Genomic DNA, 27510 nt, shown 5'->3' with positions numbered 1-27510 from the left:
ACACTGTGGCCCTCATACTGGACTGAGGAATCTGGAGAATCAGCAGCTCAGACACACACACACACACTCAGATAGACACAGTATACACAAACACTGCATTCATGAACATAGCTATTCCCACTAACCTGATAACATTCGTAAACACACAGTCACATAATGTGTGTACAAACACATTGTTTCTGTAATATAAAATAATATAGCCATCGTTAACAGTATCCACTGGGCACACACTTGTTAAATCAACGTTGTTTCCACGTAATTTCAATGAAATTACATTGAACCAAAATGGAATATACATTGAATTGACATTTGTGCCAATGGGTATGTACCGATGTATAGGACTACTCCCATCAGGGCCATTCAGTAAGAACCAGCTCTAAAACTCCCTGTACTGCTGTTCTGTTTAACTGTTCTGTTCCAGCTGCATCCTCAGGCCCTGCAGGAAGAGGCCTCTCCCTCTAGCTCTAATGACAGGGTCTGTGCCACACACATACACGCACACACACACGCATGGAGGCACTAACACACATACTTCAGGTTCACAAACAATGTTCACAAATACACACACCACAGTGATATAAAAAGCCTATCCTGAGAACCAGTGTAGCCACACAGTACACTGCATGCAGCAGTACAGTCTGCGGGAACCATCTCATTATGAAATTACCGGAGAAGCAGAGTTCTAACTCACTGAACTGTAAGACAGCTTAGTTCAAAAAGCCTTAGCCTATCTCCATAGCCCCTAGCAGTCACATCAAAACCAGTGGCTCCACCAACATCTCCTCATCAAACAACACTTTTCCCTAGGGAACCCATAGGGACTAGGGTCTAGGGCTGACTTACTGGTTTGGTTTATCATCAGTGTGACCGACCTATGGAAAGTACACTACCAGGCCAAGATGGGAAGAAAGAGAGGGAGAAAATATACTGTATGTTAATGAGTGAAGAAGGATTAAAAGGCTTGCTTCTGTATGTGACTGTGACCCTAAATGAACGCCCCACAGCACCGTGGCTGAAAGGACCCAGACGACCGACAGAGAGACCGCGCTGCGTTTCATTTCACACCAAGTGGTTTTTACTGAAAGCAGCTGAAAGACTGCCTGCCTGGGACAAAAACAGGCCCGTATGAGCCAGCAGCAGGATATGGGATAAAGTTCAGTGAACTGTACTACACAGGGAGAAGGCTAGACCATTACCTCATCACTAGCTCACTTTGTAGTACAAACATAAAAGGGGTGTGAGGATAGAGCTGCGAGAAACTGGTAAGATGATATGATTAGTGTGACGTCAGTTACAACATAGGATGCCTACTATGCAGTGGTGGTCTCTTGACTTAAGTATGAATAGATGTGATTAAATCAGAATATACACTCACCAACAAATGTATTAGCACGAAATTGATCACTCCTATAGACAGTGAGTCAGATGGCCATGGCTTGTATATAAAGCAGGCAAAAAGGCATCTATGCATTCAGTTACTGTTTGATTGAATGTTAGAATGACTGTAAGGCTGTTCACGCACGACAGTGTCTAGGGTTTACTGAGAACGGTGCAACAAACAAAAATCATCCAGTCAGCGGCAGTCCTGTGAGCAAAAACAGCTCGTTGACGAGAGATTGAAGGAAAATGGCAAGAATCGTGCAAGCTAACAGGTGGGCCACAAACAGACAAATAACGGCACAGTACACGAGTGGTGTGCAGAACGGAATTTCACAACACACAACTCGTCGGTCCTTGTCACGGAAGGCTAATGCCGCAGATGACCACACCGGATTCCACTCCTATCAGCTAAAAACAAGAAAAAGCCTCTCCAGTGGCACGCGATCACCAACACTGGACAACTGGCCTGACGAATGCTATTGTGTCATGATGGCAGAGTCAGGTTTTGGCGTAAGCAGCATGAGTCCATAAACCCATCCTGACTGGTGTCAACAATACAGGCTGGTAGTGGTGGTTTACTGGTGTGGAGAAGGTTTTCCTGGCAAATGTTAGGTCCCTTGATACCAATTGAGCAATAAACGCTTCCGACACCTTGTGGAATCCATTCCCTGAATAAGCCATTCTGGAGGCAAAGGGTGGTCCGAACCGGTACTAGATGAGTGTGCCGGATAAACTGTCTGGTGAGTGTACATTACATGACTCCTTGTGTGCAATTCTGTGTGTAGGCGTTCATGGTACATTTTGCGTACCTTCAGATATTTTAAGTAGAAATTGTGCACCAATATTTTAAAAACCTGTTATATTAAATTAAGTTTCATTCGATATATACCACATGGAAAATTCAATAACTTTCTAAAATGCTTCCTAATGTACGTCATCATTTTTTTTAAAGGCTTCTAGGAAGATTTTATCCCACTTAACCCCAAAATGTATTTATGCTTTCACCATCATTGTAAAGCTCTAGTTATGTTTTTGCTTTGACGGTCATTTCTGAAGATTGAGATTTATTTTCTGTGATTAACTTACTTTGGTCCCTCATTTTAAGGTCAACCCTGTTACCTGAACTGAACTCTCATTTTAATATGGTAAAACTGATATTTAAAAAAAAGAGTTTTCTCAAAAGAAACTTTGAACGTAATAGTAAAACCATAGTGTATTTGTGTTTATTATGGATCCCCCATTACTCTCCCTGGGGTCCAGCAAAATTAAGGCAGTTTATACCATTTTAAAAACATTACAATACATTCACAGACCATGTGCCGTCAGGCCCCTAATCCACCACTACTACATATATACAGTACAAAATCCATGTGTGTATAGTGCGTATGCTATCGTGTGTGTGTATGCATGTGTCTGTGCCTATGTTTGTGTTGCTTCCCAGTCGCCGTGTAAGAACCAACGCTGGAGATGAGAAGCAGGTATGGGGAGTCAACATTTAATTAGGAACGGACATAGAACAGGACAGGAACAGCGTCAGCACCGGGTAACATAAGGTCATACAACAATTAATGCCGCAGCAGGGAACAGAGCTGGGGAACTGATAAATATAGGGGAGGTAATAAAACAGGTGATTGAGGCCAGGTGAGTCCAATGAATCGCTGATGCGCGTGACGAGGGAAGCAGGTGTGCGTAATGATGGTGGCAGCCTGGGGGGAGAGAGCGAGAGCAGGCGTGACACCCGCTGTTCCATAAGGTGTTTTTTAAAATCTGTTTTTTTAAACCAAATGACTTGATATGAATAGAGTTCCATGTAGTCATGGCTCTATTTAGTACTGTGCACCTTCCATAGTGTAAAGCCAGGTGAGTTGGTTCTACTGTTACTCATAGATAGTCTAGAATGTTTTAAACAAGTTTGGTGAAGCTTGCATTCAATAGCCCCTCCCTGTTGCACACAAGCTTCTATTCCCCCTGTGACAAGAGGATGGCTGATTTAAGAAAACCTCAACCCTGTTATGTCAACCCTGGTACTTAGTACAATATTTTTTATGCGTTGAGATGAGAACTTGCTTTTTATGAAGTTGACCACGTGCTCTTTATGACAGAATATTAAAATGAGGGGAAATTAAGTTTTTTTTTACCAAGTTACACCACCCAACATGTACTATTTTCATGGAACAACCCGTATGATGTGTAGGTGTACTGTATTTGTGCATGAGGCCCTATATGGGTAAAAATGTATAGATGGTGTGACACAGCTTATGGGAAAGGAGAGAGAAAGAGCTACAGAGTGAGAAAAAGATTGATTGAAACACTGTGTACAGTAGTAGAACTGTGTGGGTGGACGTGCTCCTGTTATCATCAACAAATATGCATCTCTGCATCCGACCATACGTGTGCGTACTCCCTGTAGCTGTAACCCATAGCGGATGCCCAGAGGAATGAGTCGTACTCCCACAACAATTCTAAATGACCTGATTGCCAGCCACGGTCCATCTGCTGCGTCTCTTCTAAAAACACTCCATACTGTAACTCAAAACACACCCTCTTTCTCGCTCTCATTCTCTCTCACACAATCACTCTCTCATACCACTATGATAGCAGCATGCATGTAACAGAGCAATGTCAGAACACCCACACATGCAGGCTCCCACACATGCAGGCTCCCACACACTCTCGTAAAATATACATATACAGTGGGGTCCGAAATGATTGACACCGTTGAAATAGATGAGCAAAAATGACTATCAAATAAATAATAAAAATACTGAGCTATATGTACGCTCCCAAAAAATTGGGAAATTTAGGAGCAACAACGGCTCAGCCGCGTTGTGGTAAGCCACACAAGCTCACAGAATGAGGCCGTCGAGTGCTGAAGTGCGTCAAAATCGCCTGTCCTCGGTTGCAATATTTACTGCTGAGTTCCAAACTGCCCCTGGAAGCAACATCAGCGCAATAAATATTTGTCGGGTGCTTCATGAAATGGGTTTCCATGGCCCAGCAGCCGTGCACAAGCCTAAGACCACCATGCACAATAACAAGCATCGGCTGGAGTGGTGTAAAGCTCACCGCCATTGGACTGGCGCAGTGGAAACACGTACTCTGGAGAAATGGATCACGTTTCACCATCTGGCAGTCCGAAGGACAAATGGGTTTGGCGGATGCCAGGAGAACACTACCTGCCTCAATGCAATGCATAGAGCCAACTGTAAAGTTTGGTGGAGGAGGAATAATGGTCTGGGGCTGTTATTAATGGTTCAGGCTATGCACCTTAATTCCAGTGAAGGGAAATTTTAACGCTACAGCATAGAAGGACATTCTAGACGATTCTGTGCTTCCAACTTTGTGGCAACAGTATGGGAAGGCCCTTTCCTGTTTCAGCATGACAATGCCCCTGTGCACAAAGCGAGGTCCATACAGAAATGGTTTGTCGAGATCGGTGTGGAAGAACTTGACTGGCCTGTAGAGCCCTGACCTCAACCCCATCGAACACCTGGGATGAATTGGAACGCCGACTGCGAGCCAGGCCTAATCGCCCAACATCAGTGCTCAACCTCACTAATGCTCTTGTGTGAAGGCTTCCCAGAAGAGTGGAGGCTATTATAGCAGCAAAGGGAGGACCAACTCCATATTAAAGCCCATGATTTTGGAATGAAATGTTCGATGAGCAGGTGTCCACATACCGCTGATCATGTAGTGTATTTTGTTTAACAAGTAATACTTTTTTTTTCTCAAAACAAGGTAGGGGCCAAAGTATTGACACCCCTGTTTTCAATACATTTCATTACCTAACCTTGAGAGGATAAATGGCACTGACCCTTTTTCTAAAATGTTTTTTATTTATTTGGAGAACACACTGAGGGGGCTCTTAGAGCATTCCTCCATACAGAATCCTTCCAGATACTTGATATCCTTCGTCTGCACTTATGGACTGCCCTCTTCAATTCAAACCACATGCTATCAATAAAATCTTTCTCTGAGCAATTGCATCAGTATAAAATAACATAATTTCCCTATTTTTTTGGAGCGTACAATATAGCTCAGTATTATTATTTATTTTATACAGTCATTTTTGCTCATCTTTATCAATGGTGTCAATAATTTCGCACCCCACTGTATTGTTGGCTACTTTATTCTACATCACAACACAGATCATATGAACTTTTCAAGACATTCTCTTCTCATTTCTACCTGTACAACAAGATGTGAAATAACCTCATCAGTCTTCTGTTCACCTCAAAACTCATAGACAAGGCTGGATCCAATTTGCGTGTGGAACTCTGACTTTCACGTCAATCCTACATTGATGTCAGTGAGAGATGTGCATGAAAATGTACATTTGTGCTAAGATTTTGATTCAATAGTAAACAACACAGTTTGGACTATCGTGGCACTGGCCTTTCTAAACACACAGAATATGTGGGTGCTCTAATAAGCCATCCACTGAAGGTGTCCTGGTTTAGTAAAGGTGTCCCAGTGTAGTAAACTAGGGCAGAAACCAGAAATAATATCTGACTCTAGCCTCTTCAAAGAGAATCACGTAGGCCAGGTCCCTAAAGGTACACCCAGCCTCACAGCTGATTTACTACAGACCGGGAGGGTGTTTATCTGGGCTACCGTATCTGGGTCAGTCTCTGATACACAGGACAGCCAGCAGTAAGAATCTAGGCTGGTGGAGGAGTCACACATTGCAGAATGTGAGGCATTGTTGTACTCTCTTCACGACTGTATTGATGTGTTTAGACCATTTTTTATTTCATTTGATCCCCAGTGATGTGGACACCAAGGAACTTGAAGCTCTTGACCTGCTCCACTACAGCCCCACCAAGTAGTCCACGATCAGTTCTTTTGTCTTGCTGACGTTGAGTGAGAGGTTGTTGTCCTGACACCATACTGCCAGGTTTCTGACCCACTCCCTATAGATTGTCTCTTTGTCGTAAGTGATAAGGCCTTCCACCGTCGTGTCACCGCCAAACTTAATGGTGGTGTTGGAGGCGTGCGCGGCCATGCAGTAGTGGGTGAACAGGAATAACAGTACTCACCCTTGATGGGCCCACGTGTTGAGCATCAGAGTGGCGGATGTGTTTTTGCCTACCCTCACCACCTGGCGGGTGTCCGTTCAGGAAGTCCAGGATCCAGTTGCAGAGGAAGGTGTTCAGTTCCAGGGTCCTTAGTTTATTGATGAGTTTGGAGTGCACTATGGTGTTGAACACTGAGCTCTAGTCAATGAACATTTGCACATTGGTGTTTCTTTTGTCCAAGTGGGAAAGGGCAGTGTGGAGTGCAATAGTGATTGCATCATCAGTGGATCTGTTGGGGGCGGTATGTGAATTAGAGTGGGTCCAGGGTGTCTGGGATGATGTTGATGTGAGCCATGACCAGCCTTTCAAAGCCCTTCATGGCTATAGATGTGAGTGCTACGGGACATAGTCATTTTGACAGGTAACCTTTGTGTTCTTGGGCAAAGGGCTGCTTGAAACATGTAGGTATTACTGACTAGGTCAGGGAGAGGTTAAAAATGTCAGTGAACACATTTGCCAGCTGCTCTGAAAAATACATTAAACAAAATACTTCAGAGCCAAACATTTACAAACATTTAAAAAACGTTAATATGTAGTTTGTTTCTATCTATCAGTTACAAATACATGTCAGTACATACAACAAGTAGGTCACGTGGGAGAGGCTTTGTGCTGTGAGGTGTTGCTTTTAGCGGTCAACCGATTAATCGGCATGAACGATTAAATAGGGGCGATTTTCAAGTTTTCATAACAATCGGAAATCGGTATTTTTGGGCGCTGATTTGTCGATTTAAAAAAAATAACTTTTTTTTATACCTTTTTATTTAACTAGGCAAGTCAGTTAAGAACACATTCTTATTTTCAATGATGGCCTAGGAACGGTGGGTTAACTGCCTTGTTCAGATTGAACATGTTTCATTATTTAGTTGAGGCTAAATGGATTTTGATGTATTATACTAAGTTAAAATAAGTGTTCATTCAGTAATGTTGTAATTGTCATTATTACAAATAAAGAAATAAAGAAATAAAAATCGGCCCATTAGTCGGGTTCGGCTATTTTGGTCCTCCAATAATCGGAATCGGCGTTGAAAAATCATAATCGGTCGACCTCTAGTTGCTTTATATGTTTTTTGTAACCAGGTTTGCTGTTCACTTGTGCTTTATAAGATGGAAGGGAATTCCATGCATGAATTCCAAATTCATGAATTTGTTCTGAACCTTGGGACTGTGAAAAGACCCCTGGTGGCATGTCTGGTGAAGTAAGTGTGTGTGTGTGTGTGTGTCAGTTCTGTATGTAAGTTGCCTATGCAAACAATTTAGAATATTCAACACATTAATGTTTATTATAAAAACAAGAAGCGATGCAGTCTTTCCTCAACTCTCAGCCAAGACAGTCTGGCATGCATATTATTGATATTCGCCCTCTGATTATAATGAAGAGCAAGACATGCCACTCTGGTCTGGGCCAGTTGCAGCTTTCTTTGCAGCACTTGACCATATGACTGGACAATAATCAAGATAGAGAGAAGATGAAGATGAAACTAGAGCCTGCAGGACTCAACAGCCACACCATTCATTACCAGATTCAGCTGAGGTCTAGAACTTAGAGAATGATTTGTACCAAATACAATGCTCTTAGTTTTAGATATTTTCCGGACCTGTTTATTACTGGCCACCCATTCTAAAACTGACTGCAACTCTTTGTTTAGGGTTGCAGTGATTTCTCTAGCTGTGGTTGCTGTCGTGTATAGGGTTGAGTCATCAGCATACACGGACACACAGGCTTTGTTTAATGCCAGTGGCAGGTCATTGGTGAAAAATGGAATAAAGTAGAGGGCCAAGAGAGCTGCCCTGCGATATACCACACATGATTAACATTAAAGAAGTGTCCATTAAAGAAACCCCTCTGTGTTCTATTAGATACAGTGAGCTCCAAAAGTATTGGGACAGTGACACATTTTTGTTGTTTTGGCTCTGTACTCCAAAACTTTGGATTTGAAATTATACTAGGTTAAAGGGTATGTTCATTCATAGCGGGTCAACTGTTTAGAAATTACAGCACGTTTTGCACATAGTCCACCCTGTTTTAGGGTATTAAAGTAGTAAAAAGTTAAGTATTTGTTTCCCATATTCATAGCACACAGTGACTACATCAAGCTTGTGACTTTATAAATGTGTTAGACATTTGCTGTTTGTTTTGGTTGTTTCAGATTATTTTGTGTCCAATAGAAATTAATGGTAAATAATGTAATGTAATTTGAGTCACTTTTATTGTTACTTAAGAATATAATATGTTTTTAAACACTTATACATTAATGTGGATGCTACCATGAATATGTATAATCCTGAATGAATTGTGAATAATGAGTGAGAAAGTTACAGACGCACAAATATCATACCCCGAAGACATGCTAACCTCTCACCATTACAATAACAGGGGAGACTAGCATTTGGGGTGGGGGTATGATATTTGTGCATCTGTTTACATCACATACACTATCAAGCATTTCACACAGATTATCTAGATACTGACTGTTAGGCCACAAAATGCTATAGCAACACCCTAAAAGAATAGACTTTAGATGAGGCAGGTGAACCTGCGACCACAACACTTCAATAACACTTGACATGAGATCTTCTGTAATCATTACAGGGATATGACTCTGAATATATACGGCAACAACATCCCCATAGGCATTCCTGTCTCTTCTGTAGATGCTATATCCTTGCATTGCTACTGCTGTATCATCAAAGGAATTATCTAAGTGAGTCTCAGAAATGTCTTATATATGAATGTTATGTTATTGATTTCATGAACCTTATATTTAAGGCTTCATACAGTGGGGCAAAAAAGTATTTAGTCAGCCACCAATTGTGCACGTTCTCCCACTTAAAAAGATGAGAGAGGCCTGTAATTTTCATCATAGGTACACTTCAACTATGACAGACAAAATTAGAAAAAAAATCCAGAAAATCACATTGTAGGACTTTTTATGAATTTATTTGCAAATTATGGTGGAAAATATGTTTTTGGTCACCTACAAACAAGCAAGATTTCTGGCTCTCAAAGACCTTCCTTCTTTAAGAGGCTCCTCTGTCCTCCACTCGTTACCTGTATTAATGGCACCTGTTTGAACTTGTTATCATTATAAAAGACACCTGTCCACAACCTCAAACAGTAACACTCCAAACTCCACTATGGCCAAGACCAAAGAGCTGTCAAAGGACACCAGACACAAAATTGTAGACCTGCACCAGGCTGGGAAGACTGAATACTTTTTTGACCCACTGTATATTAATATGGCTATTTTTAGCCCTTTCCTGGGTAGCTTATCAGAGATAGACATAATATGGAAAAGAACAATCAAAACAAGAAAAAAAACATTACTCAGCATCAAACAGTTGGTGTGTGTAAGTATGTGTGTGCTGAGGGGTTGAAGCTACGAACCCACAGGCTCGGCTCTCTCAGCTTTTGGGAGGGAGGGTGGACAATGAACCTGGCATAGCGGATGTAAACAATGTCCTCACGTGCTCTGCCAGCTTTGATGGCCGGGATAAGTTCTTTCCTCTTCTGGCGCACAGCTTCAGGATAGTCCTCATAGTTCTGTTCAAGTTCTTTACAGAACAGCTACCTTGTCCTTGAACCTCAGGAACTTGACCACTATCGGCTTGGGCCTGTCACCTGGACCAGTTGTGGGTTTTCTAGTCCTGTGTGCGCGCCCCACCTCAATCTTCCTGTGGTCCATCTTCAGTTTCTCAGTGATCATTTCCCTCACTATGTCCTCAGACTCCATCCAGATCTCATGTGGAGATTCTGCAATTCCTTCCACAACAATGTTGTTTCGACTTGATTGTCCCTCAAGATAATCTGATTTCATTGTTATCATGTATTCACATACAGAACTGAAGTCCTCTCTTAATGCCTTACAGATTGCTGTCATCCTGCTATTCTCCTGTTTAAACTCATCGAGCTGACCCTAGGAGAACAGTGTTGCTGCCTCGAAGCAAGAATAGAAGGCATTTAGCTCATCTGGTAGGCTCGCGTAACTGGGCAGCTCACAGCTGGGTTTCCTTTTGTAATCCGTTATAGTTTCCAAGTCCTGCCATATCAAACGAGCGTCGGAGCCGGTGTAGTATAATTTGAACTTAGTTCTGTATTGACTTTTTCCCTATTGGTTGGCTCGTTGGAGGGTGTAGCAGGACTTTTTATATCCATCCGGGTTAGTGTCCCACTCAAGTTATTTTAACTTCATTTTTCATTAGTAATAGTTTAAACAAAACAAATGTTTCTATAACACCACCAATGATGTTACTGGTTACTGATGTTACTTACCAACAGTGACAAATCTTCAGACTATTCTATTAAAACCAGCAGGAACACTAACAGTAGTGACAAATCTGCAAAAAATATAGACTATCTAAAATGGTGACCACAGTAGCTCAAACCACACTTAAATAAATATATACACTGCTCAAAAAAATAAAGGGAACACTTAAACAACACAATGTAACTCCAAGTCAATCACACTTCTGTGAAATCAAACTGTCCACTTAGGAAGCAACACTGATTGACAATACATTTCACATGCTATTTTGCAAATGGAATAGACAACAGGTGGAAATTATAGGCAATTAGCAAGACACTCCCAATAAAGGAGTGGTTCTGCAGGTGGTGACCACAGACCACTTCTCAGTTCCTATGCTTCCTGGCTGATGTTTTGGTCACTTTTGAATGCTGGCGGTGCTTTCACTCTAGTGGTAGCATGAGACGGAGTCTACAACCCACACAGGTGGCTCAGGTAGTGCAGCTCATCCAGGATGGCACATCAATGCGAGCTGTGGCAAGAAGGATTGCTGTGTCTGTCAGCGTAGTGTCCAGAGCATGGAGGCGCTACCAGGAGACAGGCCAATACACCAGGAGACGTGGAGGAGGCCATAGGAGGGCAACAACCCAGCAGTAGGACCGCTACCTCCGCCTTTGTGCAAGGAGGAGCAGGAGGAGCACTGCCAGAGCCCTGCAAAATGACCTCCAGCAGGCCACAAATGTGCATGTGTCTACTCAAACGGTCAGAAACAGACTCGATGAGGGTGGTATGAGGGCCTGACGTCCACAGGTGGGGGTTGTGCTTACAGCCCAACACCGTGCAGGACGTTTGGCATTTGCCAGAGAACACCAAGATTGGCAAATTCGCCACTGGAGCCCTGTGCTCTTCACAGATGAAAGCAGGTTCACACTGAGCACATGTGACAGACGTGACAGAGTCTGGAGACGCCGTGGAGAACGTTCTGCTGCCTGCAACATCCTCCAGGTTTGGCGGTGGGTCAGTCATGGTGTGGGGTGGCATTTCTTGCAAGAGGAAGGCATTGATACTATGGACTGGCCCGCCCGTTCCCCAGACCTGAATCCAATTGAGCACATCTGGGACATAATGTCTCGCTCCATCCACCCACGCCATTTTGCTCCACAGACTGTCCAGGAGTTGGCGGATGCTTTAGTCCAGGTCTGGGAGGAGATCCCTCAGGAGACCATCTGCCACCTCATCAGGAGCATGCCCAGGCATGGTCGGGAGGTCATACAGGCACGTGGAGGCCACACACACACTACTGAGCCTCATTTTGACTTGTTTTAAGGACATTACATCAAAGTTGGATCAGCCTGTAGTGTGGTTTTCCACTTTAATTTTGAGTGTGACTCCATATCCAGACCTCCATGGGTTGATAAATTTGATTTCCATTGATCATTTTTGTGTGATTTTGTTGTCAGCACATTCAACTATGTAAAGAAAAAAGTATTTAATAAGAATATTTCATTCATTCAGATCTAGGATGTGCTATTTTAGTGTTCCCTTTATTTTTTTGAGCAGTGTATATAGACACAGATACACATATATTTGACACATGCTTCACAAACAACAGGTGTAGACTAACAGTGAACTGCTTACTTACGGGCCCTTCCTATCCAAATAATTAACCTGACATAAAGAGATGTTGAGGCGTAATGCCCTCCTCTCTGCCTACCTATTCCATACTGATGCTGTCGAGTGATGATGAGGTCACCACATATGAGGCCCAGCAGAGTCTGCTGCTACCTGTAGAGCCGTGACAGCCTCAGAGCAGCGGGTGGGAAACAAGCTCCTCTCCTACTGCTCTACACTGGTCAGTGCTGGTCTGGATCATGGTGTTACTGTCTGTGTGACGTATTGTGTCTGAGGGATGTGGCACACAGGCAGGTCTGTACCTTACAGAGGTCAGAAGCCATCCCAGCCCCTCCCCGCCTGGCTCATTGTGTGGAAGGGCAGCAGCTAAAGCCATTTCCTGACTGGGAAACACAGTAACACTTCCCCCTGCATCCCCCCTACAACCCCCATACACCCAACCCTACATCACAGCACCATAATCCTCCCTTCCCTTACTGCAATTTGTCATCCCTCCCTCCCTGCATCGACTTAAGAGGACACGTGACTCGAAGAACAATAGGAGATACAGTAACTGACCCTTCAAAACGGGTTTCAGGTGACACCTTACACCAGTTGCTGAAGGAGAGGACTGTGTTCTGTTCTGTCGGTGTCTGTGCGCGTAACTCCCCCAGTTCATGGATCTTTATAGGAGGGCACTACTCCAGAGCCACTACAGTACTACTGACCAAGAGGTGATACTGTTTGTGTGTACCAGGCTAAAATAGCTATTTTATGAAGGTGCTATCTGCTGTACTCATCTTCCCTCATGCCTCCATAGAACAGAGGTTTGAACCCAGCCTGTGGAGCGTGAAACACAAAAACAGACACTCATATCCGCCAGATGAGAACCTCTACCTCTCACTCTCACTATCCATCTTTCTACTGCTCTCCATCTGTCACTCTCCTTCCATTTCCCTCTGACATATCCTTCAAGGCACACGTTTTGTTATTTTCCCTAGCACTACACAGCTGATTCAAATAATTAACTCACCATTATTTTGATTATTTGAATCTGCTGTGCAATACTAGGGGGGATGTACCCATTAGTCCCCAGGACCAAGTTTGGGAAACGCTGCATTGGAAAAATCAACGTTACCTGACTGTTGTTACGACGGGGTTGTAGCATGGTTTGGGGTCGTGCTCTGGCTTGAGCCATTACCCAGGATAACTCAAATAACTTGTGATTTTCTTTCGGTCCTTTGATATTCATAGAATCCATGATGTGCATATTGTTCATTTACTGAAGCCATTCACATACCACACGCACATTTAGGAACCCTCCCCAAAACAGAGTTCAATATAGTAACAAACGTGTTATTGAGCCTCCAAACAGCCCCAAAGACTATTTCAACATTCATAGTGTTAAAGGTACCTTAGATAGTATTTGGCACTTGCTCAGGGCTGTGGGTGGGTGTATAATGTAAAGCTCCTGAAAAGAACCCAACTTTTCAGCCCTTCTCATCCTTCCCCACATACTAGAACCTCCGCAGTAACCCCCCGTGTATAAGCGAGGGGTGCGGTGATGAGAAAGAGGGGATGAAGTTAGTGTGTCAGCATCCCCCTACAGCACATCCCAGCGAGTGGCAGAGAGAGAGCAGGGCACTAATACAGAGGCAGGGGAGAGGGATAAGACACGGATCAGTGGTTGTAGGGGGGTGTGTGTGAGTATGTTGTATGTGTGAGAGGGTATTGTGTGTGTGTGTGTGCTTGTGCCACAGTTGAACCATGACGGGGGGTGCCAGCAAAACGGTGGGATATCACAGCCAGAGGTAATTAATCCTCTAATTGAGTTAATACCACCTATTCCTCTCTACCTTCCTAGCTCACTTTCTCTCGCTCTCTCCCTCTTTATCTCTATAATTTGCACATTTCCCTGGATTGCTCACATACAAAGATAAACATGGAAACCGCAGATGTACCAACTACAAAAATGATATCATTCTCATTTGAGCAGTCTGGAAAATAACATTATCGCCCCAGCCCCCACAAACACACCAAGCATCACAAACATACAATTAAACCCAGTCAGTCAGACAATGTCATGTCACAGTGTGTCTGTGTAGATCTATAGGTGTCTGTCTGATGGTACCAGCACAGCAGAAGCTACCAGGGACTGACAGACCAGGGATTACCACCACCCCCACATAATCTCTAGTCCTAATCCCTGATTGTCTGCTGCTCACTGGTTCACAGCAAAACATCTCTAGAGCAGTGTGTGTGTGTGTGTGTGTGTGTGTGTGTGTGTGTGTGTGTGTGTGTGTGTGTGTGTGTGTGTGTGTGTGTGTGTGTGTGTGTGTGTGTGTGTGTGTGTGTGTGTGTGTTCCATAGTCATGCTCCAGACTCTTACAAAAGCCCCCAAATTTAAAATCAGACGTGTTTACAAAAACAACCACCCACCCACACTCATACACTGAGGCTTATACTACAAAACATGATAACACTAGATTGAGGATCTATAAATCAATGCCAACAAAAGGAAGACAAAGGGTAGAGGCACCAAATGTAATCCCCAGGCTATTTTAAAGTTCAGACTCACCGGTAGGATTGTCAAACGTTTGCCTGCTGACAGTATTTTGCACCTCGGAACAGAGTCAGCAGTCAATCTCTTTTGTGTTCACACAGCAAAGACCTTGGAAATCATCAGCCATTCAACTTTGTTAAAATACTCCAAACCAGAAAGTGGAAGTATGCATTGCCAAACAACGCTATCTATGCATAATGCCTATGGTGGAGATTCCAAGCTATCTGCGCTAATGTTGCTATTTTGTAGAAAGCCCTTGTTGATACTAGCGAGATGGCCACAGCTAGAAAACTACCTAGAAAGATGACGAAGAAACTATTTAATTCACTCTCCATAATCCCATACTGCCAGTGCCAGTCCATAGCCAAATGGTCCCGTGTGGCTCAGTTGGTAGAGCATGGCGCATGCATCGCCAGGGTTGTTTGTTTGATTCCCATGGGAGACCAATATGAAAATGTTTCCACTCACTACTATAAGTTGCTCTGGATAAGAGAGTCTTCTAAATGACATGGAAATGTTTACCTAGCTAGCTATCGTTAGCATATTCGCTATTTAGCACTGACCCTAGCCCCCCGACACATCAACTATTGCAGCATAAATACTGGAGGCTGAGACAGGAGGGGTCGGGAGACACTGTGGCCCCGTCCGACGATACCCCCGGACAGGGCCAAGTAGGCAGGATATAACCCCACCTACTTTGCCAAAGCACAGCCCCCACACGACTAGAGTGATATCTTCAACCACCAATTTACCATCCTGAGACAATGCAGAGTATAGCCCATGAAGATCTCCACCACGTCACAACCCAGTGTCCTTAGCTAGCCAGTCTACCTGGTCATGCTGCTGCTCCAGTTTCAACTGTTCTGCTAGTGGGTATGGAACCCTGACATGTTCACCGGATGTGCTAACTGTCCCAAACCTGCTGTTTTCAACTCTCTAGAGACAGCAGGAGTGGTAGAGATACTCTGAATGATCGGTTATGAAAAGCCAACTGACATTTACTCCTGAGGTGCTGACCTCTTGCACCCTCTACAACCACTGTGATTATCATTATTTGACCATGCTGATCATCTATGAACATTTGAACATCTTGGCCATGTTCTGTTATAATCCCCACCCGGCACAGCCAGAAGAGGACTGGCCACCCCTCATAGCCTGGTTCCTCTCTAGGTTTCTTCCTAGGTTCTGGCCTTTCTAGGGATTTTTTCCTAGCCACCGTGCTTCTACAGCTGCATTGCTTGCTGTTTAGGGTTTCTGTACAGCACTTTGTGACATCAGTTGATGTAAGAAGAGCTTTATAAATACATTTGATTTGATTTTACTGCACTAACACGGCAGCTAACACAGGCAGCTGTTTCATGGAAACTAGCTAATCCATTGTGATTTAATTATAATGTCAATACTAGCTACAGTGGTTAGCTAGCTTGGTGGAAGTATTTTGTGTTGTGTGCATTGCATCTATGCACTTATTTAGCTAGCTACCATCTCATAGCCTTCATTGTATATGAAGTGTGACTGGCTCATCAAGGGATGTACAAAGAAAATGCTCTTGTTTCTTTTTTTTCATTGGCTACTCCACATGGGGGCTTGTGCTCTCTGATTGGCTAAAAGTCAAGTTGTTGGCCACTGACGAGTATTGTGATTCTACCAGTAGAATTGGTATGTTTGTCGCTAACGGGTTGGCATGCAGCAGGTACCGCTTTTGTTCTAGGAAGAGAAGGAACGGCCTCCCACTGTGATTAAGGGGCGACACCTCTGAACAGGGTTATGAAAAGCTTCGTTAACAATGCATTATCTCCAATCCCTCCAGGACACCTACAACACCCAATGTCACGGGAGGGCCAAAAACATCATCAAGGACAGCAACCACCCGAGCCACGGCCTGCTCACCCGCTACCATCCAGAAGGCTAGGTCAGTACAGGTACATCATAGCTGGGACCGAGAGACTGAAAAACAGCTTCTATCTCAAGGCCGTCAGACTGTTAAATAGCCACCTACTATAGCCAGCTACCATCTGGTTACTCAATCCTGTACCTTAGAGGCTGCTGCCCTATATACATAGACATGGAATCACTGGTCACTTTAATATTGCTTACATACTGCTTTACTAATTTCATATGTATATACTGTATTCTATTCGACTTTATTTTAGTCAATGCCACTCCGACATTGCTCGTCCTAATATTCATACATTTCTTAATTCTATTCTTTTACCTTTAGATGTGTGTGTATTGTTGTGACTTGTTAGATACTACTGCACTGTTGGAGCTAGAAACACAAGCATTTGGCTACACCCGCAATAACATCTGCTAAATATATCTGACCAATCTTATCGGCAGTCTATAGATAGTGAGATTTTTGTGGGTTTCATGCTTTAGTGGTTAGGTTGAAGATGATTAAATGTAATTCAATTGCATTCCTTTCAATTCAAATAACTTTACTGACCTAATAGAGTTTATACCCTGCATCTCTCCACAGTAAATCCTAATTTAACGAGTCATGATGTAGTAACCCAATCTCTTGCTGAACTGGCTTGTCTCTGGCCTGGTCTATCAGGGCGACACCTCCTCTGAAGAGGGCCATGAAAAGCTCCAACAATCCATTAGCTCATTATCTCCAATCCCCACTACCTATACTATCCTCCACCATAGCACCCGCCGTTGGGTGTTTATCCCATCACCACGGTTACCGTTGCGTGAGCTAGCCCAAGGTGTCTTGTCTGAGATCTATACGGGAGCTAGAGACATAGGGAGCTGTTATGATTAGATTCTAGAATGAGGGAGGCGGGGGATGTGTGTGTTTGAGAGAGAGAGAAAAAGACATGCTAAGGCTACACACAAGATACACAGTGAACCTTTGAAGCTAGTGGAGGCGATGATGTCTGTCTAAGATTCATATTATCCTCACCAGGATAGGATTTAACATGGATTATGTGTGTGAGAGTGAGACAGAGTCAGAATTGGAAAGAGAAATGGAAAGATGGAGACTAGTGATAGAGGTGGTGAGTGTGTGTGTTTCTGGTTTTCCTATCTTTGTCCGTACTCACAAGGATAGTAAAATGAAAATTAGCGGAACATTTCGCCTGTCTCCACAGGAAAAAGGCTATTTTAGACTTAGGGGTTAGAATGATGGTTAGGTTTAGGAGTTAAGGTAAGGGTTAAGCTAACTGGACTGTTTAGCTACTGGACTCTTAAGCTAGGACAGATTTAAATATGTTCTGGGAGTCATCTGATAATATTGAGGAGTTTCCCCACATCAGTCACTGAGTTCATTAATAAGTGCATCGACAACGTCGTCCCCAGTGTGACCATACGTACAGTGCATATCCCAACCAGAAGCCATGGATTACAGGCAACATCCGCACTGAGCTAAAGACTGGAGCTGATGCTTTCAAGGAGCGGGAACCTAATCCAGACGCTTATAAGAAATCCCGCTAAGACCTTCAACGAGCCATCAAACAGGCAATACAGGACTAAGATCAAATCCTACTGCGCCAGCTCTGATGTTCGTCAGATGTGGCAGGGCTTGCAAACTATCACGGATTACAAAAACGTAAACACAGCCGCGAGCTGCCCAGTGACACGAGCCTACCAGACGAGCTAAATGCTTTTTATGCTCGGTTTGAGGCAAGAAACACTGAACCATGCATGAGAGCACCAGCTATTCCGGACGACTGTGTGATCTCACTCTCTTTGGCCGATGTGAGCAAGACCTTTAAACAGGTTAACATTCACAAGGCCCCGGGGCCAGATGGATTACCAAGATGTGTACTCACGCACTGATCAGCTGGCAAGTGTCTTCACTAACATTTTTAACCTCTCCCTGACCCTATCTGTAATGCCTACAGGTTTCAAGCAGACCCTGTGCCCAAGAACACCAAGGTAACCTGTCTAAATAACTATCGCCACGTAGCACTCACATCTGTAAACATGAAATACTTTGAAAGGCTGGTCATGGCTCACATCAACACCATCGTCCTAGACACACTGGACCCACTCCAATTCGCATACCACCCCAACAGATCCACAGAAAATGCAATCTCCATTGCACTCCACACTGCCCTCTTCCACCTGGATAAGAGGAACACCTATGTGAGAAAGTTGTGCATTGACTACAGCTTAGTGTTCAAAACCATATTGCCCTCCAAGCTCAGGACCCGGGGACTGAACACCTCCCACCTCTACAACTGGATCCTGGACTTCCTGACGGGCCGCCTCGTGGTAAGTGGTACCGATGCACCAAGTCTGGAACCAACAGGACCCTGAATAGCTTCTACCCCCAAGCCATAAGACTGCTAAATAGTTAACCAAATACCTACCTGGAGGACTATCTGCGTTGACCCCTCTTTGCACCATCTCTTTTGACTCATCACATACGCTGCTGCTACTGCTTATTATCTATCCTGTTCCCTAGTCACTTTATCCCTACCTATATGTACATATCTACCTCAATTACCTCGTAACCCTGCACATCAACTCAGTGCTGGTACTCCATGTATATAGCCATGGTATGGTTTCTCATTGTGTATTTATTCCTTGTGTTATTATCTTTATATTATTTTTATATTTTTCTCTCTGCATTGTTGGGAAAGGCCTGAAGGTAAGCATTTCACTGTTAGTCTACACCTGTTGTTTACCAAGCATGTGACAAATAACATTTGATTTGATTTGGGGTAAAGGTTAGGATTAGGTTTAGGGTAGATTGGATTTTGAAGGGGAATCAATTGCTTGGTCGCCACAAATAGTATAGTAAAACAAACGTGTGTGTGTGTGTGTGTGTGTGTGTGTGTGTGTGTGTGTGTGTGTGTGTGTGTGTGTGTGTGTGTGTGTGTGTGTGTGTGTGTGTGTGTGTGTGTGTGTGTGTGTGTGTGTGTGTGTGTGTGTGTGTGTGTGTGTGTGTGTGTGTGTGTGTGTGTGTGTGTGTGAGTGAGTGAGAGAAATAGACGCAGAGAAAGAGGAACAGAGAGAGGGGGAGAGAAGATTTTTGAGCTGTGGATTATGACAGTTCTCGCTGTGGTTTTTGACACTTCTCAGGTGTGGTCCGTACACATACAGGGCAGACTTTCCCTCCAACACTGTGTGTGTGTGTGTGTGTGCGTGTGCGTGTGCGTGTGCGTGCACAGGACATCCCAGGGAGGGGACAGGGAGAGATATTGAAGTAGGTACAAGAGTAGATCCTGGCAGGGAAAGAACAGTGGTGGGTCTGGTCTGGGAATGAGGGTCGTAGACATAGGATCACACACACTGGGAGGAAGGTGGCTCTTTAGGAACTAGGGAACCGGATCTCTGACATCACAGCACATCACCAGTGGCGGTCGGTATCGTTTAAGATGAGGGAGTACGCAAATGTATTTTATGAGTATGGCCTTATTTCTGTTACAGTATATTGGATGACTGTCATTTATATTCCATTCACCCAGCTCAATGTAACATAGGCTACTACATGATACTTGAATTTCCCTATACCCATCACCTAGCCTATGAATGAAAGTTTACAACGTAGGTGCATAGGTTGAGAGAATGTTTTGTAATCAAGGTGACAGTAACACATTCAATTACCGCCTTGCACACTCTTGCCTGCATCTATAGCTAGTCTAGGGTGTACTCATTAGTCCAACAGTGCAAACAAGAGTTTCTATTGGACAAATGCAGGTATGTTTATACCTGTTTCGTTCCATTTGCTACGGTTTAAGAAACTGTTTTCAACAGAATTGGCTGAATTTATACACACCTGATCACACGCAAACACATTTCACTTTCATAGCAGCCACATGATCACTTTGCCCCTTGTAATTCCTTCCCGACATCTACTCGCTCTCCTCCTCTCTCACCGTTTCCCTTCGCTTGTGGACTTCAGTTAACAACACATCCGCTGTCTGTGACAAGGTAAAAATACTTTCCAAGCCAAGCCTTCATATTATAACCGCTAACCGCTACACACAGCCTACATCATTGTCACCATATTATCTAAAGTCATAGTAAACATAGCTAATAGAACTAGCACATTAGTGAACCCGCTACAATCATGCAGTAGAGTACAGTCAGCAGAGCAAGCACTTTAGCAGTTACACCGGCGTCCCCGGTGGTAATAAATTAATAAAACCAAAAGCTTACCTTGACTTGGAAGAGCTCCAATTTTGGATAGCCATAGCCAGCTAGCTAACATAGCTTCCCTCTCTGTTTGAGCTGGGTGTTTGAGTAGGCCAAACATCGCTAACTCTCCCTGTCTCTCATGCTTCTCCTTCATTTTTGAAGAAATGTTTTTGTTAAAAACTGTTCAAATATTGTCTTTCTCTCTCTTTGAGTCAACTACACACCACATTTTATTCACTGAAGTGCTAGCTAGCTGTAGCTTATGCTTTCAGTACTATTGCTACCCTACAGAGTGCTGTAGACCTTCATTGCAAAGCGTGATGTTTTAATCAATAATTTGGTGACATGATTATATTTTGTATAGATTTCAAATCAACATTTTTATAATGTTTCACTATTTAAAAAAAAATATCACTATGGTCCTGCCCTTCCTCCTCTGAGGAGCCTCCACTTATCTCACACACACACACACACACACACACACACAGACACACACACACACACACACACACACACACACACACACACTGAGGGAGAGTCTGGCTATATGATGTAGTTACAGAATGTGTATGGATGCCTTGAAACAATGCCAAAAATGCCCTTCTCTGCTGTTTAGAATAGAAAAGGAGGCTGCAGTGCAGTTTTGTTTCTTGCCCATGCCTCAGAACAGGCCAATAAAACCACTAGAACTGACTATTACAATCTGAAACATAAATAACCAAGGAGAAAAATGCTACCATCAGATGCATAACACCACCAAAACATTCAGGCAACATTCATCACTAGCTGAAGAGGATGACTTTCTTACATTTCTGTATGGTTCCCATTTCCTCAAAAACCTCCCCTGGGAATCATTATGAAATCAATCAGGCTATTTCTAGAGACAGCCTAAAAGGGGCTCCTCTGGTCTGAGTGAGTTGAGCTCTGAGGTCCTGAAGGCAGAACGGTAATGTTGCTGAAGTGTCCTCCTCTACTTTCGGCTATCTGATTCGACCCATAGGACCTTTTAAGGCTAAACACTTTTAGGACCCTCATAACATCAAAGAGTAAGGAAGATATCCAGCTGTCTACACACACTCATACACACAGTTAAACAGTTTGAAGGCAACTACCTTAAGCTAATTTGAGAGAAACTATATTTTTTTATCCAAATATAGTAATCTCCTTCATCCCAGTGCAACTTCACAATGTTGATATACCCAACAATGTTGACGTTACCCGTTAATATTATATCTATAAACAACAGAGTGAGTGACCAAACCTAACAGACGAGTTTGGGTGAAGATACTAGCCTACTGTTCCAATGTTCGCTCAATTCAACTGTAAGCACCTTGTGTGGCCCAGTGCTTGTCTGTGTGTGTTAACTGTGAGTGAAGTTTGCAGTGAGTGGACAGAGCAGTAGGGTCAATAGCTGTGTGTGTAAGGGAAAAACCTTCACAGTTACATATCAGGGTATTATTTATGACAATATATAGTATCGTTTTGACGTATTTTTGCACTAGTTGGCTATACCTGCAACAAAACTCCAGTATTTTTGCACTAGTTGGCTATACCTGCAACAAAACTCCAGTATTTTTCCTTTTTCCTACGTGTAGCTTGTTCTCCATCTTCTTTTTAAACAGGGAGCCAATTTGTTTACAGCACTTTTGTTTACATGACTGATCAAAGCTATGAGTAAACATGGTGAGCAATATGTTTGGAACATTGAATCGCAATACACATAGAATCGTAAGAATCGCAATGCATATTGTGTCGGTACCTAAACATCATGATAATATCGTATTGTGAGGTCCCTGGCAATTCACAGCCCTGGTGTGTGTTTGTTAACTGTGAGTAATGTTATCAGTGTGTGAACCCAGTCAGACAGTAGTAGAGCAATTGTCACCTCTAGTTATAGCTAGCAGTCCTCTGGCCCCCCTGCTGTGGCAGTCGACCAGGGCCACAGATCAATCTCAGTCAGAGTGGAACTCAATGCCAGGGAAATGAGGGCATCGGGTTAAAAGGGCACCTACATCAGATTCAGGCCACATAATGTGGTGTTGCATACCAGCATCATTCTGTACACAGGTACTAACATGTAGGAACCGTGTAGATGTAATCCTTTGGTTTTAGGCAGATAGGAGAGGTCCCAAGCGCAGTTTCCTAAGTTTAGTAAGAACAACTGTGTGAGTGTGTATACTTTTGATACCTGACAGTGCTATCCTGTAGTGACTTATTCTCTAGGTACAATATTACAGACGATTCATGATGTCATCATAGTTAAAGGGGCAACCGCAATCAAGGGATTTCCCATGCAAAATAACAAAGCACACTTTGGATTTGATACTTCCTCGACCAGTCTTCAGTGTAGCCTGTCACTTATAGGTAGCCTTATCCCTTCCTCAGACTTGGTTATAGTGGTGCGGTGCATATAAAGAAACACTCCTTCTGATTGATTGATTGACGACAGAAGGGTAGCTAAGGGCCTGTTTGTTGCCTCTGGTGTGTGTCTGTGGGGACAAGGATGATGGAATGTTGCCAACTGTAATTTAGTATCATAAATGCAGAATGTGTACAATGGACTGGAAGTCCCCACCTACTGCTTGCAAACCCAGGCACTCTTTAGGCCTAATGCAATGATTTATTTTACAATCCAGTTTCTCTATTCTACAGTGATGTGCATCACATAAAGCAGTTACTGTCTAATGTGTGCAGTCCTAAAAACATACAGACAGGGTAGTCACACAAAGACAGGGAATTACTGTCAAACTCATTGACACACCTTATTAGGCTATAGCCTACTGACATGGCTCACAGGTCAATGGTGAATTGCTGTAGTGCTCAGTCATGCATGGCCCAACCAATCTAGAGTACAAAATAATGAAGTTCATAGTGTGACTGTTGGTTGACACAATGCAAACGTTACTGTCCAGGACATAGGCGAAATTGTCACGGGGATGGGGGGGGGCACATCCGCCCAATAATTTCTGGGGGGAGTTGGGGGCCCACTGGAGGTCGGCCCCCCAGATAGCATATGAACACGTCATAAGCAATGGCCGAATGTGTAGAATTGCAGGAAATTAGCTTTAAAGGAGAAATGTTACAACCAAATCTCTATTTTGATGTAAATGGCCATGTTGTAGAAGGGTCCAAACAATTTTTTTGTGATTTCACATGTTTTAGAGAAACTGAACAAACATGAACAAGAATGTCCAAAAACAGTTCTTATTCTTTATGCTAATTATATATTTCCTTTTACGCGACTCGAGCATTCTCGAGCGGTTCTGTTTACTGTGCAGCCTGCTGCTACAGGTAACTGCCAAAATAAAGGAAACACCAACACACTATAATGTCTTTAATAGAGAGTTGAGCCACCGGGAGCCATCAGAACAGCTTCAATGCGTGTTGGCATAGATTCTAGAAGTGTGGAAGCACCCCATGCTTTCAATATACTTTGTATTAAAGGTCGACACAGGAGTTACTATTCATTCCTGTCAATTATTTTACCCGTACTGTCCTGATCCCGCAACCGTTCTGTAACCCCGGAACTTTCCTGTCCCATCCCAATAAAAATAACTCTGTCCCTGAATTAACTCCCTCCTAGCTGCATGTCTGTCTGTCCCCGCTCTGCAACAGCATCACATTAGTGGAAACGAAGACTGTTCTCAGGGCATACCTTGTTGTAGCCGCATTAGGGACAATTTTAGCTAACTCTATTCCTAACCTTAACCTAATTATCCTAACCTTCCACGTCAATTCTCCTAACCTGCTACGAAAAGTAACTTCTGCTAGTCAAAGATTGACGTTGAGATCAGTCTTGGTTTCCACTAACGCGATACAGCCACTCGCGTGTGAGTAGCCATAGCAACTGCTCTGTGGCTGCTGCTCAGCGTTTAGGAGACAGTTACCTGTACACAGCTGATAACCACATTACGAGATTTGGGGAATGAAGGCAGTGTGTTCCCGTGTCAACCTCTACTTTGTATCCCTCATTTACTCATGCGTTTCCTTTATTTTGGCAGTTATCTGTCAAATAGACAGAGGTATCGCTCGAGTCGCAACAAAATTGAATATAACGCTGCAGAAGTTCAGAATTACACAATTTCATGTGTACAACATATAAACATGTACATCACTATACTGCGAGCTGTGCCGTTTCTAAAAGGATGTATTTGGGTGTTTTTGGAGCCTTTGTTCATGTTTGTTTTCGGGGTCCCCATACTACTGTACACATCGAGGATGACGAAGTGATTTGCTGTTTGGTGTAAGTTTCTCTGAAACGTGAAATCATAATAAAGTTGTCTCGACCCTTCAATAACTTGCTTTTTATGTTGTTGTTGTTGTTTTTACCTTTATTTAACTAGGCATATAGCATGCCATTTACATTTTTTTAAATAGATTTGGTTGTAAAAATAAATACATTAAATAACCTGGTATGAAGGTGCATTGATCAGTTATACAGTTTAAATAGTGATTTTTGTGGCTTTACACGAAGTCAACCTTTAAAGTGACTATCCAGTTTTTCCAGATTTCTATGGAATATGAACTATAATTCATTATAATATGAGTGAAATAGTTTTATTTCCAAAAAAGGGTTATTAAGTATAGTTAGAGGCAGATTTTCTTTGTTGGAATGTTGTGGGCATACCCAACATTAGAATGGTGTGGGTGTATACAGGTCATTAAAAATATTAATGTGAGTAGACCACTGATTGGCCAGCTCCCTCTTTGAGGAAATAGCAAGCATTTTTTAAACAGTCTGTTTAAGATACAAGTTTGAGGTGGGGTTTTTAAAGCGTTTTCTCCAATTTATGCTTTGGCCACGAATACGAGTATAGGATGATTCAACAACATTATTTGGGTATGAGTTAACAGAACTTTTAAATGTGACATTTTCCCTGGAAAGTTACTTTAATACAACAAATTGTTCTCTCAACCTCATGGCAAAATGTGTAAAGGAGCAGGAAATGAGCCATAACACAGCGAAACGTTCTCGCATCCTCATTGAAAAATATGAAATATAGTATGAGATGAGCTATAAAACAGCACATTTTTCTCTCTGCCCCATGACAAACTGTGTAGAGTTGCATGAAATTCGCTTTAAAACTGCTAAATGTTCTTTCAGACTCATGACAAAATGTTAAGAATAGCATTATAAAACTGCAAATGTTCTATCTGCCCCATGGCAAAATGTGTTAAAAAGCAGGACGTTAGTTATTTCCCCAAAAAGAAGAAAGAAAATTCCTAACATAAATATTTTTTTGTGACATTGAACTTATACCTTATCCTGTGTTTTCTAAATACCCCTCCAATATAAAAAAGTTTACAAAAAAAATAAAGCTCCCCGGACCTCCATCTACTGTTCATCCTCCGCAATATCTACACCATAATTTCGCCCTAGGTCCTGCATAGGCTGCAGTCAGTGTGAAACCGAAAACAGGATTGTATGGTTCTGGGAAATAATATGGGGATTTCCACGTCATCTTTTGGACACAATTACACAGCGTGATGTTCAGTTATTGTTTGTAATTAACATACAGTCAGAGGTAGCCTATAGTTGGAACGGTATGCCCAAGCTATCTATAATGCCCCATTGTGTAGTTGCCTCTACGCACAATACTGAACATCTGGCCCAAAGCTTATTCTTCGCATCTAGAGGGGAACGCTTAGTCGTGCGCCAGGCACAGCATGTCCATTGTCTGTCTATAAAATGCTCAATCATGTTCATTTTTGAGGAATGGAATGGAAACATATTGTTAATTCGAACAAACTTCACACAGCAAGTTATCTTCGCTTATACAGAATACAACACCATTCCTCTCAATACCTCATTTCCCAAATCCATGCACTTTGTCGGGAACCCTGGGCGCAGGAGCGGAAGAGATTCCGAAAAATTATACAGTGTTTTCTATTCTTACCTGCTTCCACTGTATCTGATAAATCAAAGTTAGATGCTGTCCCAGGGAATTCTTTGAGTTTCCTGGCGCTAAGGTTAAAAAACCCGGAGTTCGCTCCTTCTTCCAACGCTCTTTCCAAGCCACGGTTAGTTGGCACGTTATTGCCGCTAATGTTACTTTGTATAGAGGTAGATGCGAGCTGGGAATGTGGACGAGGGTCTGGTCCCAACGTCGCCATATTCGCCTCACCTTTATTGCAAATTAAATGCTCTACGACGATTGTATCCAGGCACAAACTACGGGAGAGACTTCAACGGTGCGCGAATTTCCTCTTTGACTGCCTCCGCTCCCATGCGGCTGCGCAATTCACCGTACTACAATGAACTGTAGCCAGGCCAACGGTATACTGGTAGATTAGGATTTTGCGACCCCTGCTGACTATAGACCTACATAAAACTGACATAGTTTCCCTTCAAGACCTAGAGCTACTTGTATGACTGTACCGTAGGCTACATCTGTAATATATATGTAGTTCATATAAACTGAGTGACACAAAACAGATATTGGGAATGCAGTCACAGGGGCTATGGATTTTGAATGATTAACAAGCCGGCAATAACAACTTCTAACTCAATTACAGAAAAACATTTATCATACTTTTCATATCA

At 43.0% G+C, this 27510-nt stretch overlaps 1 protein-coding gene across 1 annotated transcript in view; it reads right to left on the bottom strand.

Annotated features, from left to right (window-relative positions):
* The window catches only part of LOC118386290 (leucine-rich repeat and calponin homology domain-containing protein 1-like), a 97927-nt gene extending 70740 nt beyond the window's left edge, over positions 1 to 27187 (bottom strand). Inside the window, exon 1 of the mRNA XM_052521796.1 lies at positions 26864 to 27187. Coding sequence (XP_052377756.1) covers positions 26864 to 27080 — 217 coding nt within the window. The 5' untranslated portion in view covers positions 27081 to 27187. The remainder of the gene's footprint in view (positions 1 to 26863) is intronic.
* Between the last annotated feature and the right edge of the window lie 323 nt (positions 27188 to 27510).

The sequence above is a fragment of the Oncorhynchus keta genome, chromosome 7, assembly GCF_023373465.1.
Source record: "Oncorhynchus keta strain PuntledgeMale-10-30-2019 chromosome 7, Oket_V2, whole genome shotgun sequence".
Taxonomy (NCBI): Eukaryota; Metazoa; Chordata; class Actinopteri; order Salmoniformes; family Salmonidae; genus Oncorhynchus; species Oncorhynchus keta.
This window is presented reverse-complemented; position numbering and strand designations above follow the sequence as displayed.